This window comes from Lasiosphaeria miniovina (genome assembly GCF_030549165.1).
Source record: "Lasiosphaeria miniovina strain SMH2392-1A chromosome Unknown B0T26scaffold_9, whole genome shotgun sequence".
Taxonomy (NCBI): Eukaryota; Fungi; Ascomycota; class Sordariomycetes; order Sordariales; family Lasiosphaeriaceae; genus Lasiosphaeria; species Lasiosphaeria miniovina.
Window position 1 is genome coordinate 892,921 of NW_026848228.1, and position 23,947 is coordinate 916,867.

Here is a 23,947-nt window from a genome sequence, read left to right on the forward strand (position 1 = left end):
AAACCCCGAAAAGTGATGAAAAACAGTAACTCTGTCCCCCCTTTTCAAAGACTCGCATCGCATCGCTAGAGTAGCAACCTGCCGTCGATAAACCAGAGTGCCCGGGCTAGCCTGTTTGCTTCCGGTGCGTAGATTTTCGATCCCCTTTCCTCCGCCCGCAAAAAAGAGCGCCCGTCCTCTTAGACGTCTTCGCGGAAGATGGATTTCCTCTCCGTCGGGCTGTTGTCGTCGTCCCCGGGCCCCTTAGCAGGCTTCTTGCCGGCCGCCACCGCACTCGTCGTGTCGATCGGGCGCGGACTTATGCCGCGCAGGCTCATGTTGCTCGGCTCGGCGTCGTCCTCGAAGGGATTCGACGGCTGGGCTCCTCCTGTTACGGCATACCCTGGCGACCGGCTTCTCGTGCGGCCGCGCGACTCGTCCACGGCCAGGTTCATCTGGTAGCTGCCGTCGTCGTCGGGGGCCGGGGCGCCGCCGCCTCGGTAGCTCGTGTCGCCGACGGCGGCCGAGTGTTGCGGGGCCAGCCCGAGCTCCTGCTCTTCGTAGTACCCGTAGCCGTCACCGCCATCGTGGTGGCCGCCGACGCGCGAGTCCCACGCCTCGTCGGGGTCGAGCGGCCCGAAGCCGCGCCGCCCGCCGCCGGGGCCGCCGCTCTGCTCGTAGGCGCCCGCTGCCGTGCGCGAGTTGCGGTTCTTGAACATGCGGATCCGGTCGTTGAACCACCCCACTATCCCGCCGGGCGCGGGCTGCGGCGGGCCATACGGCGCCGCTGACGGCTTGGACTTGACGAAGGGCAGATACGAGGTAAAGGGGGGCGGGGGAAGCTGTTCCCGGAAGGGCTCGAGTTAGCTATCTCTCATTTGGCGGCCACCCTCAAGGAAATTGGAGGTGATTCTTGAAGACTGGTATCAGGTGGCAGTGCAATGAGGTGTTAAAGGGGATTGCGCGTCGTCCCGGACGGCCGCAAAAGCAACCTCGTCTCCCAACACCCATCCCGGCCATCTAGCCCCATTCATTTCCCCGTTGTAGGTCTTATATCATAGAGGAGTGTAGAACAAAGAACATGGAAGGCCCCAATCCAACACGGAAGATTGCGATTGTATGATGCGCAACGCAAAGATACCAGGAGACCTTTTCGGCCCCCCCCCTCTCTCTAAGAAAGTCGAAACTCACCCCTAACCGTTGCGCTCGTAATCTGGCAAAGACAACCCAGCCGACGCCTGCTGCGAGCAGCAGCAGGACAATGACGATAACGGCTATGATGGCGGGATGCATCGTACTGAGGCGGCGGTTCGGCTGCTCGGGCCTCTCGCGGGGCGGGCGGGGGGAGAGCGGCGCGCGCGCGTGTGTGTGAAGCGACAAGTACTACTCGGGCGAAGGGGTGGAGCAAAAGCGGCGATCACGGCGATCACGACGACAGCGATGGAGTCGAGAGCGATTGATGCGACCGACGTGCGGACATTTGGCGTCGGGAGTCGGGTTCGTAGGCCGTGGTGCTCGGCAGTGCAGAGTGGTGCTTGGGGGGTGGATCTTTTTCTGACAAAAAGAGCAGGCTTCAAGAAATTCAGGTTTCAAAGGCTGTCTCCTTTTTTCCTTTTCAGCCCTGGGATGCAAGGGAAGGGCCGAGAAACCCGATACGCGTGTGTGAGAGTGAGGCAGAGCAGAGCCGGGCGCGGCTTTCTTCGGTCTCCTCTCTCCTCTTTGCCCTGCTGTGTAACCAAGCCGCACCATTCGGTCTCTTTGGGCAGGTGGGATAGCGGGTGCAGCAAGGAAGCTCCAGCTTCGTCTCCCCCGCCCGCCCCCCCGGCGCGCCCCAACCCGACCCACCCCACAGGGCCTGCGGCCCCGCCTGCTGCTGGGTACGGCCGCCAAGGCCTAGCTAAAGAATAAGCCTCTTTGCCAAGAAACGTCAAAGACACTAACACGTACGCCTTTGCGCCTCCAATGAGGTGCATCTCGTTTGAACCGCCACCCAGGGAATATTTTATATAGAAATAAACGAGTCACTTGGTGCATACGTGGACACGGCATACGGGTTCTCTTCTGTGGCTTGCAAGTTAAGGCTCTGTCTGGGTAAGGTACTGAGCAGAGGGGTGCAATGTCTTGGACGAGACAGAAACACGGGACGGATGCCATGACAGGCCCAGACGGCCGGGTCCGTAACCACACACACCCACAAACACAAACGCAAAAAGGGAACCATGTCTCAAAGACGGCCCTCCAATAAAACGAGAGTATTCCGTAAAGAGGTGCTGGTTGTGCAACACGTCACCCGTTTGATTGCTGAAAGGAACTCGAATCTGACTTGCGAAGTGACGAATTCGGCCACTCATCTCTCGTCGCCTAGATATACCGATTGAAATGAAGTAATGAAGAATTGACTTGCGATCACCGCACCTATGAGTTAACACGGTTCTTCGCTTTTCCTAGCCTCAACGGTACAATAGATCCAAACACCAAACCCAGTAGTAAATCCAACTAATTAAATAGGTATGTACAAGACATACTACGTAAATAGCACGGGGCTGAACCACGCTCCAACAAGCTGCACTAGATGCGCCAGCTTCTCTGTGCGCAACAACGCAAGCTCATATCCACAAAAAGTCAACGTACGTTTTGCCATATATACGAACATGATATTAAAATCAAGACAGAGAAGATGAGAGGGCATATATCTCGTTATCATTTAGTGCACAGATCCCACAGGCCGCCGTGCCGGGCAAAGTCGAGACTCTTGACAAACTTGCCCAGCTCGCAGCGGCCGAGGTCGTCGGGCTCGCAGAGCGTCAGCGGCACCATGCGGTCGTTGACAATGACCCTCACGAGCTCGTCGGCGGCGTCACGCTCCGCGCTGCCGCTGCCGCACGTCATCTTCTCGACGTAGATGCGCGAGGCAAAGGGCACGGTCCAGCTGGCAGAGAAGCCGCCCGTGTCGCGCGCGGGGTGGCGCGTGGTGTTGGAGAGGGGCGGCGTGTCGGCGTAGAGGCCGAGGGCGGCTATCATGGCGGTCATGTCGTTGTCGTGGCTGAAGTCGGCGTAGAGGGTGCGGCCGAGAGGGAAGGTGGCGGCGTCGCCGTCGAGCGTGGCGTTGGTGCTCGTGTGGTCGACCACGTGCTTGCCCGTCAGCCGCGCGATCAGCTCGTTGACCCAGCCCACCCCCAGCGTCGGCCCCAGCGGGTTCCCCCGCCCGTACCCGTACCACTTGCCCAGGCTTTGGTAGTAGTCGTAGCCGGCCCACTCGTGCGCCGAGAAGAGGCCGCAGAACGGCGACGGCGGCTGCCCTGCTGGCGATGCTACCGTCTCGAATGGGCACAGGTCCATGAAGGCGACGGCGTGCGACGGCTTCGAGAACTCGACGCCCGGCAGGCCCTTCTTCAGCCTGGCGATGATGGGCTTGGTGAACCTTTCGCCGTAGACCTCCTGCGCTTTTTCGCCAACCTCCGAGTACGGGGGTTTTTGGAAAGCCGGGCACTGCTTGTTGTTTAGCGTGTTGTTGACGTTATCGGCCTCAGGGATGACGAGGATGTCGTAGGGGAGGTCGTCGTTGGGTCCGGCTGACGGATCTTCTGCTACCAGAGCGTCGTGAAAGCCCTGAGTCCAGTTCTGGGCCGACATGACGACGCGCTCCTGACCAGACGCCCGGATAAAGGGCAGCTTCGGCGAGGCGCTGATGAGCGACTTGTACCGCTGGTAGAAGGAGACGCCCGAGTCGACCAGTTCTTCCTGGCCGAAGTGGGTCAGCTGGTCGGCTCCCAGCGTGTACTGGTAGTCCTTGATGAAGGCGAAGTCGTGGCCATAGTGGGTGACGGTGTCGTGAATCTTGGTGATGGATTCGTTGTAGGCTGCCGACTTGTTGGCCGTCGGGAACCGGGAGCCATGGCGATGGAGAAGCTGGACGAAGGTGAGGGCGCAGCCGGCAGGCACGTGGGTAGAAATATTGGAGGGCACCGAGAAGAAGGGCGAGTACTGGCCCCACGAGTGGGACGCGTTAACGACGGGCTGATTGCCCTTGTGTCCCCTCCTTCTGCGGCAAAGTCAGCATTAGATAGGTAAACATTATTACCCCTTCCGACGTAAGATTTGGGCGTTCGGCTGCCGCAACGTTGGGACACCTTACACGGACGCAACAGCCACGAAGCCAATTACAGCCACCATCATGACGGCAGCGGCGGCGGGCTTGAGTGCAAGCTTGTTGTGGTTCGGGCGGGCGCTCGCGGGCTGTTCGTCCTCACGGCGGCGATGGGGCTCGTCATTGGGTAGAGATGTGTACTTGGGTGGGCTTCCACGAGGGAGTAGGCGCTTGAGTGACGCCATCGCGTCCAAGAACCCCATAGTTGCGGCAGTCTAGACCGGCCGGGCTCGCGTATGCAGCGTGCCTCGGTTATACTGGGTAGTATCGAACCTTGATTCCCTCTTTGCCGGGATTCATCAGTGGTGACGGAGGAGTGGACCGAGGGGCAGCGTGAGGGCGTCCGGGCGCAAACGGTCCTTCAGACTGGCGGCACCGCAGATTTGCAGATTTGTCGACAATTGGCAGATGCAGTCATGAGGCAAGACACCTACTACGGAGTATGTATACTGCTTCCAGGAGAATTACAATCAGGGTGCCCAGAAATTGTCTTCATTTCTGCGACGCCACATGTCTTGGAGAAGACCGTCGTCGTCGCTAGCTAACAGGGATGCTGCTCGTAGGGGACCTGCCGCCTTTCCACTAGTTGTGTTTGGGGCCAGCTGAAGATCCCCCCTCCCCCCCTCACCACCCCACATCCCAAGACGGGCTGAGTTGGGCCCCGCTAGCGGAAGAGGCTCGAAGTCTGTGCGCACGATTCACTTCAACGACACCAGAAGCACGAAGTCCTGTGAAACTGAGAGTTTATTTGTCGCCATGCTTTCTAAATGGCCAAGCCAGGAGGAACTGGGCGGATATTGGCACCAAACAGCACAGACATTGGTGCCTCGCCGTTCGCTGGCTGATTGCCCGGAAGCTTATAAGGCTCGGGAATGGCTGCTGACCTGGCAGTTCACGCCAGGGCGGCCGCTCTCTGCAAGGTACGAAGCGCCCCGAATCGCGCGGCAACCTTGGTGATGGCGGCCGTGCCAGAGATATACATATGCGGTCGCGTATATTCTCGCGTTTGACAACAGCGCGTAGGGTTCAGTGTACAGGCTTCACATTAGATTTTCGGCGAATTAACTGTGATCGCTATCTCGGAATTGGGGAGAATGGCTGGGAGTTCGTGCGCTGCTAGCACTGCGGCTGAGGACGGCTCGGTTCATCTCTGACATCTCGGCCGAGAAAATCCGGACAGATCCGCAACCAGATTTCACTTGTTGCCTATTGGGCATAGACACACTCGTGCAAGTATGGAACTTTTGCGCAAATGACGCAGCGCCTACGCGCGGATTTGTATTCAGTGTTTTTATGACAGCTGTGTAAGGTGGTCAGCAACAGCACCAACAACAGGAATCAAGAAGCCCAAATGATCGTCATCACGACCCGGCCACGTGTGAGCGCTGCCCCCAAAAGTGGACTCTTGATCACTTCAAGGCGGTCAATTCTCTGACAGGTCTATTTTTAGCACCTATTCTCCGGGTAACCGAGCGGGAAAGCCAGCCCTGCGGCCTTGCACGGGGAGAGGGAGAAGGAGAGGGAGCGGGCGAAGCCGTCATGTTGTAGCCAACCAATATTGGGTGGGAATTTGAAACACACTCGCACCGAGATGACGGCCATCGCCAACTGCAACCCCGAACCCTAGTCCGGCAGTGCTGTTACGTTCTGGAACCGGCAGCAACTTGCGCGGTGCGAATTACGTGAGCTTCTCTGTCTGTTCAAACTCTGTTGGTTGACACTTGAGTTCGAAAAACCGCCACCTAATGTATGTTTCACAAACAGGGGTGTTTGCTTCCAAGCCTCACCCGAGAGCAACATCAGCAACACCACAGTAAACAAGTCGTGAAACGAAACGATCCATTGGATATACGCAGCGAACAGTCCCCAAATAAACGGGTTCTTTCAATTTTGCAGCAAAAAAAAAAAAGCAATGGTATCATAAGCACGAATCCAGCACATGTAACCCCCCGTCCCTCGTCCCACACCCCCAACAGAGGCTGATGACAACGGCCCCAACCAACCAACCACCAACCCAACCCAACCCACCACCACCAACATGTAACTTACACGATCCATGGCCCCGAATTCCCAAACCACCCTCCGTCCCGTCGCACGAGTTCCAGAAAAGACATCAAGCCCTTTTCTCCCTGGAAGCCACCGGCCCCCACACTTCCCTCCCTGTTCCAGTCCAGCTCGGTCAAGTCCAGTCCAGGCCAGGTCCGACCAAGTAGGTATGTCCAAAATGTTTTTGTCCGTTCTATCTTCCGCGTAGACAAAATGCCACAGTAGTGCACCTTTTTTTTCGCCCTCAACGGGGATCCAAAAAGGGAGTATATATATGTAAAACAAAGACGAGAAAGAAAACAAGCAAAAAAGCCCCCTCCCTAGTTTGGTTAATCTATATATGCCGAGTACGTAACAAAACAATCGATCGCCTTGCATTAAATATGAAGAAAAAAAATCGGCAAAGTGAGAAGATATTAATAGGCCACGCCCACGCTCAGCGGCCGAGCGCCCTGGTCCTGACCGACACACAGGGTTTGGGTCTGGGTCTGGTGGGTCTGGCTCGGCTGGGCCTTGCCGGGGACCTTGAGGACGGACCCGGAGGCGGCGGCGGCGGCAAACTCGGTGATCTGCTCAATGGTGGGCGTGTGCTTGGGCGTGTTCTGGATGACAGGGCTGCTGCCGGGCGACCAGGTGGTGGTGGGGACGGTGTGGGTCTTGCTGAACTCGTCGTCGTCGTCGTCGTCGTCTTCGTCGTCTTCGTCATCCTCGTCGCGCGTCTCCCACGTCGACGACGACGCCGACTCGAGCGTGTCCATGCTCGTGCGCGGCGGCGCCACGCACTGGTAGAAGCCCTCGCCGCCGCGCACCGGCTTGGGCTTGTTGGTGATGGAGTCGAGGCTGATGTCGCGGCGGTGCTGCTGCTGCTGTTGCTGTATCTGGTCGTCGTCGGCGTTGCTGCTGCTGCTGCCGATGTTGGGGAAGAGCCAGCTCGACACCCTTGAGAAGGACTTCTTCTTGCGCAGCGGCGGCCGGAGCACCAGCGGCAGCGGCGGGGCCAGCGGCCGGTTGCTGCTGCTGCTGCCGCCGCCGCCGCCGGTGCCGTCGTTGAACTGCTGCCTGGGCGACGACGATAGCGAGTTCTCTCCGGACCGCCCGGAGCGGCTGTCTCCGGGGCTCCTTCGTCTCTGCTGCGGCAGTTGCGGCTGCGTTGGATGAGAGCCAAATGCGGCAGCTGCTAGTGCCAGGGGCTTGTCTTGCGAGGGCGGCGGTGGCGGCGGGGGCGGCGAGGGCGAGTCCCACGCGTTGTTGGAAATCCGAGACGGCGCAGTTCGTGGCCGGCCCTCGGTGCTGAGCCGTTCTGCAAACGACGGTGCCGCAGCAGGAAGCGCCGGAATCGACGGCATTGGCTCAAAGTCTGGGTTGGGCGAGCCTGTCAGCATGGAAATCCCGGGGGTGGTGTAGGCATAGGCACAGGCACAGGCACAGGCACAGGCACAGGCATAGGCACAAGTAGATGCGGAGGTGCAGGTGGAGGGTGGAGGAAGGGGAATGGGAGTGAGAATGGGAACGGAAATTGAATTGGACTGGAAAGGGGGAACGCGCGATCTGACTCACTTCGTACGCTGTAGGCAGTCGATGGACGGCTGCTGATGTAGATGCTCTGGCGCTCAATGACAGACTCGATCTCGGCTTCCAACCGCTCCTTCTCGAGGATGGCGCTGGCGATGCGCTCGACTATCCTGTCGACGCTGGGCGCCGTGTATGCGCGCGCCTTCGACTTTGGTGGGATCTTGGGCGGGTTCAGCGAACTTTGCCTGGGCGGCGTGAGAGAGTTCTGCGAGGCCTGAGACATGTTGGATCCCTGGCGGAGGTGCTTGCGTGGGAGGTGGAAGGACATGGACGAGTAGCTCCGCTCGTGGGTGAGGGTTGCGGTGCTCGAGTCCCATTTGGAGCCGAGCGAGGTGTGCGCAGGTGGCGGCGGCGAGACGAGGTCGTTGACGCCAGCAAGATGTGGTAATATGGGTGAGAGCTGGTTCTCGGGCGCGTAGATGCTTAGCTCGAGCGGCCGGAACGACATGGGCCGCTCCTGGATGTACGGCGACATGTAAGTCCCCGGCGAGCCCTGGGTGCCGGCAAACTGGAACGACTCTGATTGCAGATGGCGGAAGTTCGTGGGACCCGATATCTGCGGCCGGCGAGATGACGGCCTCGAGGACGACGCCCTTTGGTGCCAGTGCGCCATGAAGGAGGATGACGAGGCGCTGCCTCGGCTGCTTGACCTCCAAGTGCCCAATCTCTCTCTTTCTCGCTGCAGAGTCTTCTCATAAGTCCTCTCGTTGGACCATGCCGGCACTGCTGAGGGCTGTGGGATGAAAGCGGGTTGGTCCCGAAGGACGGTGATGGATTTCTCGCTAGCTGTTGACTTATAAGCAACCGTGGTGATGTGATGAGAAAGTAAGAGAAGAGAAAGGGGGTGAGATGTGTCTCAACTGCCAACAAGGCAACAAGAACTGGGTACGGAGAGTCCGTGTGTCCCCGCCGAGTGGGCTCAGTTGGAGTCTGACTTACTTGGCGTGCGAGGTGGCTCGTCGGACCCGCAACATATCGAACGGAGCCACGAGTTGTGCGGCTCAGGTGGTGCCATGCTGCCGTCGGGGACGGTGGTGCAGGTGGAGCGGACGCAGACGCAGACGCAGACGATGCCGGCGATGACGGGGCAGGTGCCTCATGCCTTCGAGCCCATCGAGGAGGGAATAACGAAGGACAGAGCGACCAGCGACTCGTCTCAGTAGATGGAGAGAAGCAAGCTCACCATGACGGGAGCGGGAACTAGGACTAGGAGGAAGACAAGACTTCGAGGAGGCTCGCAAAGCTACGGCGCGGACGGCGGAGCATTGCATCTTTATTGCCTCCCTCTGCCTCTGGCTGCTGTCCTGTCGTGGTGCAGGCAGGTTGTCAAGAGACAGGCCCGCCCCTCCACTTTCCCCATACCACACACAACACACCTCACACCTACCTACCTAGCCTGCCGACAAGACATAGTCGCACACACACCCATGGGCACGCACACATGGCTAGTGTGTGTACATGTAGAGATGTACATGTAATACAATGCCCAAGTGCGCCTGTCGTCCGGGCTGAGCGCCGCCCTCTGGCCTCTCGGCTCTGTGCTCAGCGCTGACTTCCAACGTCAGTTAGTGGAAGGGACTGCGGGCAGAGGTGAGGTTGCAGCAGGGCCGACGCTGATAGGCTGGCGGGGGGTGGCCGAGGACCAGTTGGCGCTTACAAAACCGGGGGTCCATCATGTATCGGATGGGGGGCGCTACACACCAGGCTCGGCGCCCCAGCCAGTCGTGTGCCGTCGACGGTGCCGCACTCAAAGTCCATGTCTCAGTCTTTTCTTGGACGCGAGCACACCACGCCCGTGGTCGCGACCTACTGCACCGCATTGCCACAAAAGGGCCCGCTCTTCCATGACGAGAGAGTCGAGAAGGGGGGGGTCTCGTGGGCCATCCAGATTGGGCCAGTTATCGTTTGTGCGTTCGGATCCCCTTCTTTCTTCCCCTCGGGGTCGCTGGTCGCTTTCACAGAGGCCAAGACATCAGGAGAGCCGCTATAACCCCGGAGGAAGCAACATGCCAGCCAGCCAGGTTGACAAGGCCACCGCTCACAGCACCTAAGCACGCCCGACGTAGTGCCTTCTATTCTTTCCTGAAACTGAGCTGTTTTTCCCATTTTAGGGTCTCTCGTCGGCGCAGTCAGGATGAGAGAAGTCAGAAGACAGCACGAGGCCACAGCCAGCCAGCGAGCAGGACCCGCAACGATCCGCGGCCGGTATCTAGCCGTGTTTCCTTTGCACGGCCCCAAGGGGTCGGATAGGCTCCGTCACGGATGCCTTCCAGCGAGCCATCCATTCATCATTCTTCGTTCATCCATGTTGCCAAACATTTCCCCCTCGCGCTCACGGGGCTTGTTGATCAATAAGTTACCTACGGAATAGAGGGAGTGTGCAACGCAATGAGCCCCTGGGCCGGGCACTAGGCAAGGTAGTGTAACTGCATGACGACTGGATGACTGGCCGCGGGCGACTGGCGACTGGCGACTGGCGACTGGCGACTGGCGATTGGCGACTGTTGGCGACTGGCGACATGTTTCGATCGCGGCCGCCCGAATGGGGAGGGCTTGCACTCGCAGAGTCGCGAAACACGGACACTTCCATCTTCACCCACTAAACTTCACTTGGCTGCGGGCGACACATGCAAGGCACCGCGGCTGCACAAAACAAAACCGGTAGGGCGTTCTCTGTTTCTTTTCCATTAGTTTTCTGCCTTCTCCTGAATAGCCGGCCGACGCAACGGATTGGTTTGCCGCTCTTCGTTCTTCTCCATTTGGGTTTTTGGGCCTCGTCGAGCGCAGCCTATCATTGGCTCTCCCGCCCCTAGCGTCCCGTTGCGGTCCTTTCAGTGCCAGTGCTGTCGCCTCCAGTGGACCAGAAGCCGAGAGGCAAACCGTGACGCACGCCAATGCCACGGATCTGGAGGGGCACCGACCGGCCAAGGCACTTTCAAGCTGAGGTGAGAGGAAACCTCTTTTCGTGTTCGCCCGTGGCCCAAACCAGGCTGTGGAATAATTAAGACGCAGATGTCAAATATCGTCACTTGCAGAGAGTCTGCATCGAACCGGCGGGTTTTAGCGCTGGCCTGGGCAGAGCCGAAGTCGCCTGTGCAGGTTGAAATTGCTTTATTGATTCTTCGCCGCGTAAACGCCTTTGTCGCCGACTAGTGGCTTGAGGGATCCAGGTACAGTACGGATGGATTGTGCATACCTAGACCCAGATCAGTTCGTATTGTATGTTCATACAGTAGTGAATTGCCCTGCGAACATATCGGCCGCAATTGTTCAGGCCCAGACTCCTGAGGTCGTGGCAGCAAGACCTGAGGTAAATTTCCCGAGCCGGGCGTCGTAATTAGCGCCATCTCGACGGCGTTCGGAATCTCTCATCGCAGATTCGCAGGCGACCCGGTGGAGCCTCCAGGTCGTTCGTGCAGCCGTACCTAGCAGCTTACAGAGCCAAACCGGAAACTCCGTGCCGCTGGATAGGCTGCCCTAGGTGGGCTGAAACAACTCTAGGTCGACAGAGAAGCGACCTGATCGTGGATTCCGGACCTAATGCGGCCATATATTCCGTCGCCTATCCCAAGGCCAGCCGCTTTTTCTCCGATCCCAGACATGGCATGTACGATGGCCAAGCCACACCAGGACCCGCTGTTCGATGATCTCAGATCTGCATTCGCAGTGGCTTGTGGCTTTAGAAACGCGACCCTATCCTGCAGGCCCCACCATCCCCCCTAACCCAGGTTGCTGCGAATTCAATTCGCAACAGCCACAGACTGTCAGCCACACGCCTGTTTGCCAAGCAAGCGGGCTCGGAGTTATAATGCTCCAGAACACGATTGAGTTGTGGCTGAAAACCAATGACCCTACCACAGGGACCCGGCAAAAGCGTGCAAGGACCAGGCGCCAGCTAGCGGCTGGGGAAAACGAACAGGGGTCCTTATCCGATTTTTGGATGATGAGACGTGTAATCCGTAAAGTACAGCTTGCCTTCCGAGGCCACACAAACTCAGGCGTCATCCACATCGCCAAACACCGCAAAGCTGTTTCCGCCCCAAGCACTCTGCACCACACAATCGCACTGGGCAGGTCTGAATCTCGACATCGATTCCTGCAGGTATTTGAGACTCGGCCAGCCCGTCGCCAGGGGATTCGATCGCCGTCACCATGCAAAGCCAAGGCCCAATGCCCCCTCCAGGGCCCATAGCCCAGCCATCGCCCGAGCAGATGGCGGCCTTCCAGAGACAGCTCGAGGCCGATGCGAAGAAGGCCGGCATGACGGTTCCCCAATTTATTGAGCGCATCAAGCAGCAGCAGATTGCCAAGATGCAGCAGATGCAGCAACAACAGCAAGCCCAGGGGCACCAGCACCCCCATCCCCATTCCCACCAGCACGAGGGACAGCAGCAGCAACAGGGACAGCCGCAACCTATCGTGCCAGGCCCTCCGAATCCCGTCGCAGTAGCCCTCGCCAAGTTCCTGCGGAGTCAACCGCTCAAGCCGCGCACATGTATCCTCAACGGGGAGCGCAAGGACATGTTTAGAGGTGAGAACGCTGGAAACCCTCCCATCTAGTCTCCATATGACACAGGAAGCAGACAGAAGAGAAAAGAGAACCGAAGCTGACCTGGCGGTACCGCAGTCAAACGAGCCCTCCGCGCACTGCAGTCGCCCGAGTACGAAAAGGCGCGGAAGAAGAACCCGGCGCTGCCCGAGATCACGGACCGGGCGTCGCTCGAGAACACGTTCAAGTTGCTGCCCATGTCGATGCTGGCGCTGCGCGTAACCCAAGTGGACGAGCATGAGGGGCACGACCACGGGCCGGGCGTCTCGCACGGCAAGAAGGGCAAGCGAGTCAAAGGCCTGTGGACGGTGCGTATCGAGCCGCAGCAGGAGGCCCAGGAAGACATGTACTACGCGTGGCTGTGGGAGGGCAGCCAGGTCATGCGCAAAGTGTACGCGGCGCTCGCGTTGCTCGTCATCTTCGCCGTCGTGCTGTACCCGCTGTGGCCTGCCAAGCTGCGCATGGGTGTCTACTATCTCAGCTGGGGCTTCCTCATCTTCCTCGGCCTCTTCTTCGCCATGGCCATCTTCCGCGTCATCCTCTTCTGCATCACCTACTTTGTCCTCGCCCCTGGCTTCTGGCTGTTCCCCAACCTCTGGGAGGACGTGTCAGTTGTCGAGAGCTTCAAGCCCGTCTGGGCTTGGCATGACGTAAGTTTCGTATTGTCGTCCCTGATTTTTATTAAAGGCAGAAGAATATACTGATATTTGCCATAGCCGAACCCCAAGAAGAAGAAGAAGTCAAAGTCATCCGCCGTCTCTGCTAGCGCCGGTTCCACCTTCTCCGCTACTACGGGACAGCCCGCACCGGCCACGGCAACCACGACCGCCACCGCCACACAGGTCCTGACGGAGCCGCACCAACGGAGCTACGTAGCCCCCCGCGTCGAAGAGCTCGGTGATGACGAGTGAGAGACTATTGGGTGATCAGGTGTCTATGTCTTAGGGGCGTATTTTGTTGCAGGTAGTAAAAAGTAGTACTTTCGGCGATGCCCGTCGGCGGTTATTGGCAGTGCGTGTGTCTGCGTGTGTGTGTTTTCGTTTGTTTACCCGCGGGGGTATGTAGATTTTTCTCGGGAATGAGTGCTTCCTTTTTCTGAAATCGCCAACCCCCGTTAGAGACAAGGTAGGTAGCATAATATGCATACATAAGGGCTACACTGGAAAATGAAATGGAATGAGAACGAGAGGAGCTTTGGTTCTGAGCTAGGTACATAACCCGTGCAGGCCTTAACTGTTTACTGTCATCTGTTACGCTACTCGAGCTGCTACTTACCAATGCTAGTCATATTTCCTATGGCTCTGGCTGCGGGTTTCTTTCAAGACTTGGAATACCATCGCAGGCATCACAAAAGTAAACACCTACGTACCTACCTCAGGTAATGGCGCATTACAGATCTAGCAGCCTTACCCATTGGGAATGCTCGAGAGGTAGTCACTGTTCCTTGTGACACGACCAACCGTTGTTACGGGACATGCAGGTAGAAGCAAATGGGGAGGGAGAGGGATCCGGTATTGAACGGTCGGGAGCGAAGCAGAAACAATGACGGAGGAGATCCAAGAAACATATCCCCAAGATGAGGCTAAGTAGGTGCGTAGCTAGCTCCCTGCGACGCAGGACCAAGATATTGAAAAGTAACTGAAGACAGATAAAGTAGGGGCCAAGAAAAGAAAGAAAAAAAGAAATGGACAATATTCTGGACGATAGATCGCATGGCCCATCCAACCTAGGCACCACCTAGACAAGTACCAACCAAAAGAGAACCCCCAGCTACCCTGAAGCGTGCGCAAAAGCGATTCCCTAGAAAAATCAAAAGGCATCGCTCGCTCAAGTGTACAGCTCCGCAGTGAGGTGGTTGAGCTCGAGCCCTTCCTCGGCAATGTCAGGCACATCAATGAGAAAGCTCAGCGGCATATCAACCAGGTTGCCGCGGACGCCGGCGAGGCAGTCCTTGAGCTCTGCGACGCCGCCGGGGAACTCTTCGCGGACGACGTGGCCGTAGTCGACCTTGCCTTGTGCGTAGGCCTCCTGGGCCTTGCCGGCGTCCTCGCCGGGGAGCACAAAGTGCCGCGAGAAGAAGGCGTCGTAGTCGTCCCACGTGCGCACCGCGTCGTTAGGCACCGGGTGGAACACGCGGCTGAATATGTCCGTGTTGCGCCGCGCCGTGCCGCGCCACAGGTCGAGGAACTCGGCGGCGATGGGGTCGCGGACGAGTGAGTCGGCGGGTGAGTCCCAGTCGTAGGTGTTTTGCTCGTGCGTGACCGGCGTCCAGTTCCCGTTGGGCGCGTCGGGCTTCTGGTCCGGGAGCAGGCCGAGGTGCTTGCGGAACAGCTGGCGGCGCAGCGACGTGGCGAAGGCGGACGCCGTGTACGGCTGGCCGCCCATGGCGCTGGCGATGGGGGTTGGGTCCTCGATGACGACGGCGATCTCGCTGTCGTGGTTGCCCAGCTGCGAGCGGTCGTTGAGGTTGGCCGAGCCGCAGATGACGAGCTGGTCGTCGGCGATCAGCACCTTGGTGTGGATGTACAGCTCCTCGGACACGAACGCGTCGAGCTCCGACTCGGGCGTGCCGTTCCAGGGGAGGCCGTGCAGGTCCGGCCCCGCGTCCATGTAGCACGCCGCGATCGTGTCCCACGTCTGGTCGGTGACCTGGCTGGCCGCCTCCTGGTACCGCCGGTACTGGCCGTCTTCGCCTTCTTCCGACCAGGGGGCGTCGTTGGGCCGGTACCCGTCCCCGTGCTCGTACTCGTTGTCGTAGTCGCGGCGGGCGTCCTCGTACGGAACCCCCGACTGCCGCTCCACCTCGCCCATGGCCGCGCTGGTGTTGATGCGGTCGTAGTTGCGCAGGTTATAGAAGTTGATGTACCGGTGCGGGTCGTCTACTCCCTCCTGCTGCAGTGTTTCGATGATGCTGTGGCCGCCGCGGTTGATGCTGTTGTATTGGAACTCCATGATGGCACGGGTTCCGAGGGCCCCGTCGTCCTTGAGGTCGCCGGCGAACGCAGGGACGGCGGGCATCAGGATGAAGACGTGGAAGTCCTCGTTGTTTTGGTGAGCCAGGACAATCCGGTCGACAATTGCGCGGCCGATCTTATTGGCAACGGGTTTCTGCTCGTCCGAAGTGGCCGTGATAAAGAACTGGAGACAGACAGGTGAGCAAGTGCTCGAGGCACCGAGAGAACAGAAAACCCACGGACCTGGTTCTCAATGTAGACGTAGTGCCTGGCATTTGTGATGGCAGAAATATAGGCGTTGGCAATCGAGTGCTCGGTGCTGAGGCCCGAGGACCACTTGGTGCAACTGCTCATCGTTAGAGATGCGGCCCCGGAACAGGGGCTCAAGGGTTCTTAGAACTTGCCTCCGCGTCAGCTGGATATGGGCGCCATCATTCTCCCGCGGTTGTTCCACGAAGCCTTCCTCGCCCTCTTCGCCACCAAAGATGTTGTGCATGCGGCGGCTAAAATGGTGGTGCAGGCCTCCGAAGAACTCGTCGCCGCCGCCAAGGAGGCTGTTGGGCGCGCCCGTGTGGCCAGACGGAGACTCGATCAGCCCGTACTTGCCAATATCTCGGTTCGTGTATTTCTGCTTGAAGATGTAGTTCCTGCGGTTGTTAGCACAGACGGGCGGAGAGAGATTCGGGGCTGCCACCCACCATCGGTCGGCAAAGTGAATCAACAGGCTATCGACGATGGGGCCCGAGAGGCTGATGCTGATGTCGGACCACCCCATCCTCGAGCTCTTGGTACGATCGACTGCCATCAACAAATCAGCGTTTCACTCTGCAAGCAACGAGTCACGGCTTGTCTTACGCTTGTTGTTTTCCCATCTTTCAACGTCTTCAAAGTCGTAAACTCTGGCGTTGTTGTAGTCTTGGCCGGGGAAGATGATGTCGTCAAGGTTACCGGGATGCGCATCCGCAATAGGGTGACCTGCGACGACGTAAGCCCAAGAACTGTGTGCATGTAGACCCCATTCAGACTTACTGTTGGTATCGTATCTTCCGAAGCCTGGGAAGCCAAACTTGTCAGAATTCTTGCACTACTTAGCAGTCTAGGCTGGCAGGACTCACACATGTCCAAGCCGCCCATGAAGGCCACCTTTCGGTCAACAAGGCACAGCTTTTCGTGGTGGGCCCAGAAGAGAACCATGTCGTCGGACGATCCGTACAGGGCGCAGAGAGCATCCTTGGAAGCCTTGGCCAGGTCGATCGGCTTCAGGGATATGTCCTTGAAACTCGAGACGAGATCGTTGCCGTTGGGCGCGTGGTCGGGATGCCGAAACACCTTGATGTTGGGGTGCAGGGCCTCGAGTGCATGTTTGGTGTGCTAGCAGGCGCATTTGTTAGTCAGGGGCAGGTTTTCCGGAACGGCCAGCTTTCTTACGATCGAGTTCACTATGGAGCCATTAGCTGACGAACTGCATGCATGCCTTCACTTCCCGGGACTGAGACTTACAGGTCAAGGCCTTCTCGACCTCTTTGTAGACGATGACATTCACTTTGACGCCACGCTCGGCGGCTTCCTTGAGCAGGTTGTCAAGCCGGTACCGCGCATTGCGGGCAGGAGGCCGCCGTAAGTACAGCTCCGGGCTACAGGTGGTTCTTGGGTTAGACCTAGTTTTACTGGGCCCTGGTGACCAACCCAGGGAGCCCCGGAACAAGACAGGAATATGATGACGACGACGATGATAATAATGAGCATTGTTACCTTAGCCACCAGTCCAGGATATAGATACTCTCCTGTGCCTCTGGAGGGACAAATAGTCAGCACCACTCAATCCTGAGGAAAGGATTAACCTCGAAAGGGAGGGGGGGTGGGAATGATAATTTTGCAAATAAATAAACAAATACCTTCGAGGGCCATGGACACGGCCCAAAAGTACGAAGCACCGTCGACATACCACTTGGCATGGCCGCTCGACTGGGGAGCGAAGGAGCAGTAGCGGTTGCTGCTGTACTCGGCGTGGGACTCGTCCTCGTGGCAGCCGTGGCCGAGATGGGTGTGAGAATGCTTCTCGCCGGCGAGAAACTCCTCAAAGTTCTGCTCCATCTTCTTGAACATGGTGCGTAGGCCCATGGCAGCAGCAGAACTACCTAAACCAGAAGGGCGAGGAACAAGGGGCGGTTATACCGTGCCTGGTTCGAGAGCTACAGAGCAGAGAAGCTACAGAGCAGAGCCAAGTGTTTGCTCGTTTGTGCGGGGAAGGTAGACCGGCCAAGGAGACGGAAAACCGCTGTGCTGTTGCTACGAGACGGGACGAAGGCGTGGGCAACGATGGACAGGACAGATGTGACCAAACACTCACTCGTAAGAAGTGGCTATTTTATGCCGGATATGACAGAAGCTAAGTCAAGGTGTGCTGTGCAAGATAGCACGAATAGTGAGTGTAGGTGTACTGTGGAGTGAGAGAGCAGCCGAGCGTGAGAAGACCCTTGACCAGTGCGGGGTGCTACTAAGTCCCACGAGCTACGGATAGATACTCCATAGCTGAATGCAGCTTATCTACCTAGACATGCTGCTGCCAAGTGTGTACCGCGGGTGCGTGCTGGGTGCGTGTATTTGCCTCAGAGCTGAGGAGATGAAACGAGGGATCTTGGTTTCTGGCACTGCCATTGGCCTGCATAGAGTCACCAAGTACCTATCAATTCGCCAGTCAGCCCGCCCACGTCCGCATGCCCGCCCGTGTCCGTGAGATTCCCCCAGCCTCTTCACACTTGAGACGAAACCAGCCTTTACCGGATCTTACGTGGGCTGACGGAGAGGTGAGCGGGCATCCCATGCCATCCTCATGAGGTTCTTGCGCATGAGGGCCAGGTCAGCTCGCCTCTGACCGACGCGATTTGCAAACTCCGAATTGCTAATCGTGAATTGCCGTTTGCCATTTGACTCTCTGGATTTGGATTTGTGACTTTTGGACAGCCACCCCGTCCTCAATCGTACCGTACCGTAGTGCCGCCGTATGTACGTACATTGACATACATATCCGTACATGGTGCATGATGTAGGGCTGAGGTGATGCGATGGCAGCTATCGTGTTTTCCTGCCTCGCAGTCACGATAACGGCTCGGGCGATTTAGATGCATGTATGTACTGTATGGACTCGGTTGCAGCCAATGCTGCCATTAAAGCTGCGCTATGCCGCAGCCAGCCGAACGGTGGGGTTTGCACTTTTTGGCACTCCATCTTTTTGACCTTTCCGGATCGATCGTATTAAAATGCTTATTAGAAGAGGCGTTCCCGCCGGACGACAATCGACCGGGTACTACCTATATCAAGGCGGCCTACGACAAACACAACGGCTTCTTCAGGTAGTACTTTCCCGTCCTAGTAATTACACCTACTTGGGCTTTAACTTCGTGGCTCGTTCCCAGAGATCATGATTCCGTATCTGCATGCGCCATCTCTCCCTTTAACAAGTAAAAACGATTCTTTTCAAACTCTTCCAGGCAGTGCCCTGGGGACTTGCGCTTCGAGGGATCCTGGACCAGTAAGTCACGGTACGCCTGCGGGAGTATGAACTCGTCATCCTTGTCCTTCTGCTTGGTGAGCCACTCGAGGTAAGCAAACCAGAGCTTGAGCCCATGTCGTCGTGTGTCGGTTTCCGCGTCCGTCTTGCTTCCTCCCGGCTTCCCAAGCGCCGCCGGGAGATCCTCCTCTAGCCCAGGTGGCGTTGCGCCAAGGGATTGGGCCTTTATACACCACCCGTCTCGGGATAATGTAACCTCGTCCAAGCATATGTAACCGGCGACCGTAGCAAGCAAGATGCCCACTGCCCACCAGTCAGAGCATTTGTCTAAGCTATCGTCCAAGGTCTCGAGTGGGCGATACGTTTCTTCTGGAAGTTCATGGCCTCTCGGAGGCTTGTCACTCGACTCGCGAATCAGGCCGAAATCTGTAAGGATAAACAAATACCCGGGATCCCTATCGGAGCGTGCGCCATCTAGACTCGAGGGATAGTAGCATGGATCAAATAGGACGTTGTCAGCCTTGATGTCTCTGTGCACGACTCCTTGCCTATCCAGAAAGTCAAACGCGCGCCATAGATCTCGGGCTAGGTCGTCCACGAGTCTATCAGTCATCACGGGACTCGTACACAGTTCGAAATCCTTGGTGAAGTTTTGCCTCTCCGAGTCGAAATGGCGGTGGCCCCATTCTAACTGGTCTAGAACCCCATACTTTCGGAATAGGAGAAGGGATAGCCTGAAAGCGCCGCCTTCGTGCTCGTCTCCTTGATAGCCGACAAGTTCGATGACATTTTCCTGCCGAACCACCGGGCATGTCAGCACGAAAAACAAAGGGACTACGGAGTTCCTAGGTCTTGAGGGATTGTTAGACTGGTCGAAATAGTACTCACGTGCTTGAGTTTCTTGAGCCACTTGTATTCATTTCCAATACTCCAGGCGTGGACCTCGCTTTTGATCATCTTCGCAGCGAAGACCTTCCCCCCCGGCGCACCCGCTTCGTAAACGATGCCAGAGTATCCCTCACCGAGTATGCGCCACGCTGGCTTCTCGCTGTCGCCGAATTGTACACGGCGGCCCAGAATCCAGACTCTCTCCTCCTCGGGAACGTCGTCCTGCATCTCCATCGTCTGGACGGTTCGCCGAGCTATTACTTTGCGTACCTCGCGGGACCTGCCGAGGTTCGGCGGCTTGTGAAGCGGCTTCCACTCAAGGACGAGCCTCGCGTTGCCCACATCGATATAAATCTTGTCGGCAGTGTCAGGGACGAGTTGTTGGTAGCCCGGCATACCCTCTTCCTGATACTTTGTTTGCGTTTTGTTGTCGGCCATCACATTGGCGCTACCTCGGAGGACATGGAGGAAGAGCAGGCCTTCATCGGGGTCAAGAAAGAGGTAGCAGTGCAAGTCTCCGTCGTGATGTTCCCTCCCCAGCTGGACATCGCCATGCCCGGAGGCAAATGTTAGTAGTCGTCTTGGAGGTGGTCTGGAGGCCGGCTCCTTTACGGTTCGAATGGCCGGAGCGGCTTCTGACAGTTCGATATCAGTAGAGCCTATGCCATACTCCCTGATATATAGAAAGACGGGGATAAAAGAGGGCTCCCCGTCGGCTTGATTCACCATCTTGGAACTGTTCGTGTTTTCTATGAAGACTGCTTTGGCAACATCGTTCTCCGCGTATATATCAAACAAGGATATTTCTTCCTTGCTAGGCTGAAATCGCGGCATTGCGATATTTTGAAGCTTTGGACCAATGGCGGAGAGGGGGGAAGAAGATCTGGACAGTGACTAGGACAAGATCCTTCAAGCCTTGCACTCTCAACAACGATGGAGAGTATTATCTCACAGCACGAAGGAGAGGCGAAGCGGTGTCAATCAACCAGAATATATAATTCGGGTCTTTTCGACAATGTGTCTCGTGGGAGCTAGGTACTCATAGTCAACGAGGCGGATTTTGGGGTTGGCCTCGGACCTGGGGTTTGGCCTCGACTGTTTCATGAGTTCCCAACGTCCCCCAGCTCCTGCGCCGCATCGGCCATAGACCCGGGCATGGGAGCGGCCCGTTCGGCTCTGGTTAGGAAGCCGTCATAGACAGCTTCCCCCGTCAACGACCAGGCCGGAGTGCGGGTGACGAAATCATGGCAGAAAGCTTGACAGTTAATAGAACGATGATGCGATGTCGGCCTCCAGCGGCTTTTCCACATTGTGTTTTAAAGCGCCAATGCTGACCAGCGTGGGCCAACAAGTCACGATCGTATAATTGGGCACCCACAGCCGGAAAAGCACGAAAATTATGGCCGTACGGAGTAAATTTTAGGTAAATATTTCCGCTAGATTATTTCAACGGTTCTTGGACGGGAATGGGCTGTCTCAGCTTTTTGCGGGCGGCTGGCTAGCACAACTACCTTACCTACCCAAGGTAGGGTAGGTAGGTGTGCTATTCGTACTTGGTGTAGTGAGCGGTTCCGTTCCAAAGCGCAGTTGCTGCCATCCGGCGGTGATGTGAACTGGCGACGATGCCGGCTGAGAGGTGACCCGAGCGGGGAGAAGCTGGAGATGGAGGGGTACGAGGGGGAAAGCTTTCTCCGCCATGGCTTGGGCTGGCACATGATTGGCATGCTCTGGACACGTTCTGGGCACACGAGAGCGTTGCACAACAGGAACAACCTATTTGAGGCAGGCGGCAAACAGTCTTTCTGACGTAGCACAGGCGTCTCTTTTCCCCTCCACGGGGAACCTGGAAGGGGGGACCGCCACCACGGGTGCAGGCCCCCGATGCATATGGGTCCAATTGCTGAGGTCACAGTCGAGTCGGTGGTGGGATAATAACTTGCCGACTTAGTGGTGTGAGTGAGATGGTGGTTTTGTCATTCCCGGTCAAGAATGGAATTAAAATACGGATGGATGGATAGGAGAGTCAGGAGCTATCGGGCGCGTGATTGTTCAGTGCATCCAATGCTCGTGACGCTCGCTCGCTCGCTCGCTCACTCTCTGATTCGGCTTCCGCGCCTGTGGCACGAGCGGTGCCGAGACTCAATTCCAGGCCCTGCCAGCCGCCAGGCCAGGAGGCCAGGTGCTTCCCGGGCCAGGCCGGGAGCCCCCGCACTAAGGCACTGAACCGCAGTGCCTGTGGGCTGGGCACTCGAAACGGCTGCCGTCCATTCAAGCCTCGCCCGACAGGGACGTTGCCACTCTCCATGCCATGGAAAACTGGGAGAAGGTTTATCAATTCAGCCTTAAAACGGGGGGGTCCATCCGCACTAGGGGTTGAGCTCCAGGGGCCCTGACACAACTGGCTACGGCGGACAGCAACACCGTTCTTGTCCAGTAGCATGGAAGTTGCGAGGCGAGTTGCGCTCCGTTCCTGAAGCTCTGAGCTCTCTCCCGTCTGTACTCCGTAAATACATGCATACAGACAGACTTCTCACCTCCAGTGCTAATAAAAGTAAGCTTCTTACCGCATTCCCAACGTATTAATATCTTCGCCAAACACGCCCTCACACCCTCTTCGTCGTAGCATTTATTTCTTGCTGGGGGCCCTGCATTCCCGTCCTGCAAAGTGCCAAACCCGCTACGGCCTTCGCTTGCCCTATCGAGGCGACCGGTGAGCGGAGCGCTGGCTTGTTGCGACTGCGTCTTAATTCTCGACTGGGTGTGTGTTGGGTAATCTAGACGCCTCTTTGGTATGTATTCTGTACCTTCCATGACTTTGGTTGGGTATATCGTACCCGTACTCCGTACAATACCTAACTACCTACTACCTCCCTACATATGGAATGGCTCACCCAGCAAGCAAGCTGGCCCAGGTCAGGTCGGTGATGGTCGCCGTCACGAACCCCCCCTCATCCGGTCGGTAGTCTTGTGCCCCCATCCTTTCCTCCCACCCACCCTCCTCATCCTCCCGCCGCCAGACTCGGCCGGTTGAGACATTTTCTACCTCCTCACCTACCTACCTTATCCAGCGGCCGTGCGATGCGCGCAATTGGCTAACTGGTGGCTTCCTATCCCCCGCTGCAGACGCTCTGTGATATCGAGCGACGAGGGGACATGACAGTGACGCCGTCGTAATGCCATAGCTTTCTCGTCCGAATCCCAACAGAAAAAGAAAATCCGGCATTGGGGTAGAGAGAAACCAGGCGGCTTTTATAGCTCGCTCACTGCCGTCTCCTCCCTTGCCTCCCGCCTCCCGCCTTACCCATATTTTCTCTCGGTCGCCCACACCGTACCCCGTCCTTGGAGTCGTCGCTAGTAGCTAGCCTAAGCAACTGCGCGGCCATCGCCCACCCCGCGCCCTACCAGGAAGGAATCCAGATAGACCAAGGGCCTACGCCATTTGAAAAATCCCAAAAAAGAAAATATGGCAACATTAATGACGTATATCTTCTCTTCGGAGCAGCATGGCCACCTCGTCCCTTACATTGCCGCCCTGCATGCGTCGTGCATCACCATCGACCACATGATAGGGCCCTTCCTGCCGCCCCTGACCAACGAGAAGCTGCTGCCGTGGTGGAAGGAGAGGCTTGCCGAGGCCAATCAGGGCACCCGAGTCATCGTCCTGCTCCTGCCCGAGACGGCCCCCGGCGCAAAGCCGGTAGGCACCGACCTCCGCGGCCTCGCAATGCTCAGGCTTTCCAGCTCCGAGACGGCCTCGTTCCGCGGCCGCATCGACGCCGTCCTGGTGAACCAAAAGTACCGCCGCCAAGGAGGCGCCAAAACCCTAGTCGATGCCCTCGAGTACGAAGCTGCTAAGAGGGGCCGGACCATGCTGGTATGTCCTCCTCTTCTTTCCATTTGTTCTCTACTGCTTGGATCCCTTTGTGCTTTTTTGCCACAAGGGTTCAATTGACGGCCCTTTTGCCAACGAATGGGTAAGCCAATCCGCCCAAGTATCGTGCTGCTAACATATGGAAACCTGATAGCGTGTAAATACCGAGACGGGCAGCGTAGCCGAAGCGGCGTTCAAAAAGTTCGGCTACATCGAGATCGGCAAGGTGCCCCAGTTCAGTCGCGTGCTGTCAAACGATAAAAAGGGCGAGACCTTTTTCTACAAGGACCTTCTTCCCTAGCCTATAGAGAAGCAAGGGCGCCCGCGCCTGTGTCTCAGGACAGCTCCTCGCTGGTTTTCTCTTCTTCTCTCGGACGTTGGATACAATCTTCCATTTTAGACCGAACAGGCCCACGCTTCTGGAGGATAC

The 23,947-nt window shown here is 57.5% G+C and overlaps 6 protein-coding genes across 6 annotated transcripts; 2 read left to right on the plus strand and 4 right to left on the minus strand.

The window, feature by feature from the left end:
• Nucleotides 1-179: 179 nt before the first annotated feature.
• B0T26DRAFT_659400 (uncharacterized protein) lies at nucleotides 180-1,272 on the minus strand (the record flags this gene model as incomplete). The annotated part of the gene is made up of 2 exons (XM_060438946.1): nucleotides 180-821; nucleotides 1,171-1,272. The coding sequence occupies 2 exons, from the start codon at nucleotides 1,270-1,272 to the stop codon at nucleotides 180-182; spliced, it is 744 nt and encodes a 247-aa protein (XP_060289491.1).
• A 1,407-nt stretch (nucleotides 1,273-2,679) lies between these two features.
• Nucleotides 2,680-8,528, minus strand: B0T26DRAFT_660362 (histidine phosphatase superfamily; the record flags this gene model as incomplete). Its single annotated transcript, XM_060439029.1, has 7 exons — nucleotides 2,680-4,015; nucleotides 4,348-4,383; nucleotides 5,023-5,125; nucleotides 5,628-5,763; nucleotides 6,640-7,291; nucleotides 7,415-7,529; nucleotides 7,730-8,528. Coding segments are annotated over 7 exons (3,177 nt in total), but the record flags the coding sequence as incomplete, so codon positions are not given.
• A 3,368-nt stretch (nucleotides 8,529-11,896) lies between these two features.
• Nucleotides 11,897-13,204, plus strand: B0T26DRAFT_659407 (translocation protein Sec62-domain-containing protein; the record flags this gene model as incomplete). The annotated part of the gene is made up of 3 exons (XM_060438947.1): nucleotides 11,897-12,275; nucleotides 12,372-12,943; nucleotides 13,010-13,204. The coding sequence occupies 3 exons, from the start codon at nucleotides 11,897-11,899 to the stop codon at nucleotides 13,202-13,204; spliced, it is 1,146 nt and encodes a 381-aa protein (XP_060289493.1).
• A 916-nt stretch (nucleotides 13,205-14,120) lies between these two features.
• B0T26DRAFT_757811 (uncharacterized protein) lies at nucleotides 14,121-17,368 on the minus strand (the record flags this gene model as incomplete). The annotated part of the gene is made up of 11 exons (XM_060446307.1): nucleotides 14,121-15,431; nucleotides 15,491-15,583; nucleotides 15,648-15,894; nucleotides 15,946-16,045; nucleotides 16,103-16,222; nucleotides 16,277-16,300; nucleotides 16,363-16,618; nucleotides 16,676-16,686; nucleotides 16,748-16,881; nucleotides 17,000-17,039; nucleotides 17,143-17,368. 11 exons carry the CDS (start codon nucleotides 17,366-17,368, stop codon nucleotides 14,121-14,123), a joined length of 2,562 nt encoding a protein of 853 aa, XP_060289494.1.
• Nucleotides 17,369-18,666: 1,298 nt separating this feature from the next.
• On the minus strand, nucleotides 18,667-20,480 carry B0T26DRAFT_757812 (kinase-like domain-containing protein; the record flags this gene model as incomplete). Its single annotated transcript, XM_060446308.1, has 2 exons — nucleotides 18,667-19,551; nucleotides 19,647-20,480. 2 exons carry the CDS (start codon nucleotides 20,478-20,480, stop codon nucleotides 18,667-18,669), a joined length of 1,719 nt encoding a protein of 572 aa, XP_060289495.1.
• Nucleotides 20,481-23,121: 2,641 nt separating this feature from the next.
• Nucleotides 23,122-23,818, plus strand: B0T26DRAFT_659649 (uncharacterized protein; the record flags this gene model as incomplete). Its single annotated transcript, XM_060438969.1, has 2 exons — nucleotides 23,122-23,520; nucleotides 23,672-23,818. The coding sequence occupies 2 exons, from the start codon at nucleotides 23,122-23,124 to the stop codon at nucleotides 23,816-23,818; spliced, it is 546 nt and encodes a 181-aa protein (XP_060289496.1).
• Nucleotides 23,819-23,947: the final 129 nt, after the last annotated feature.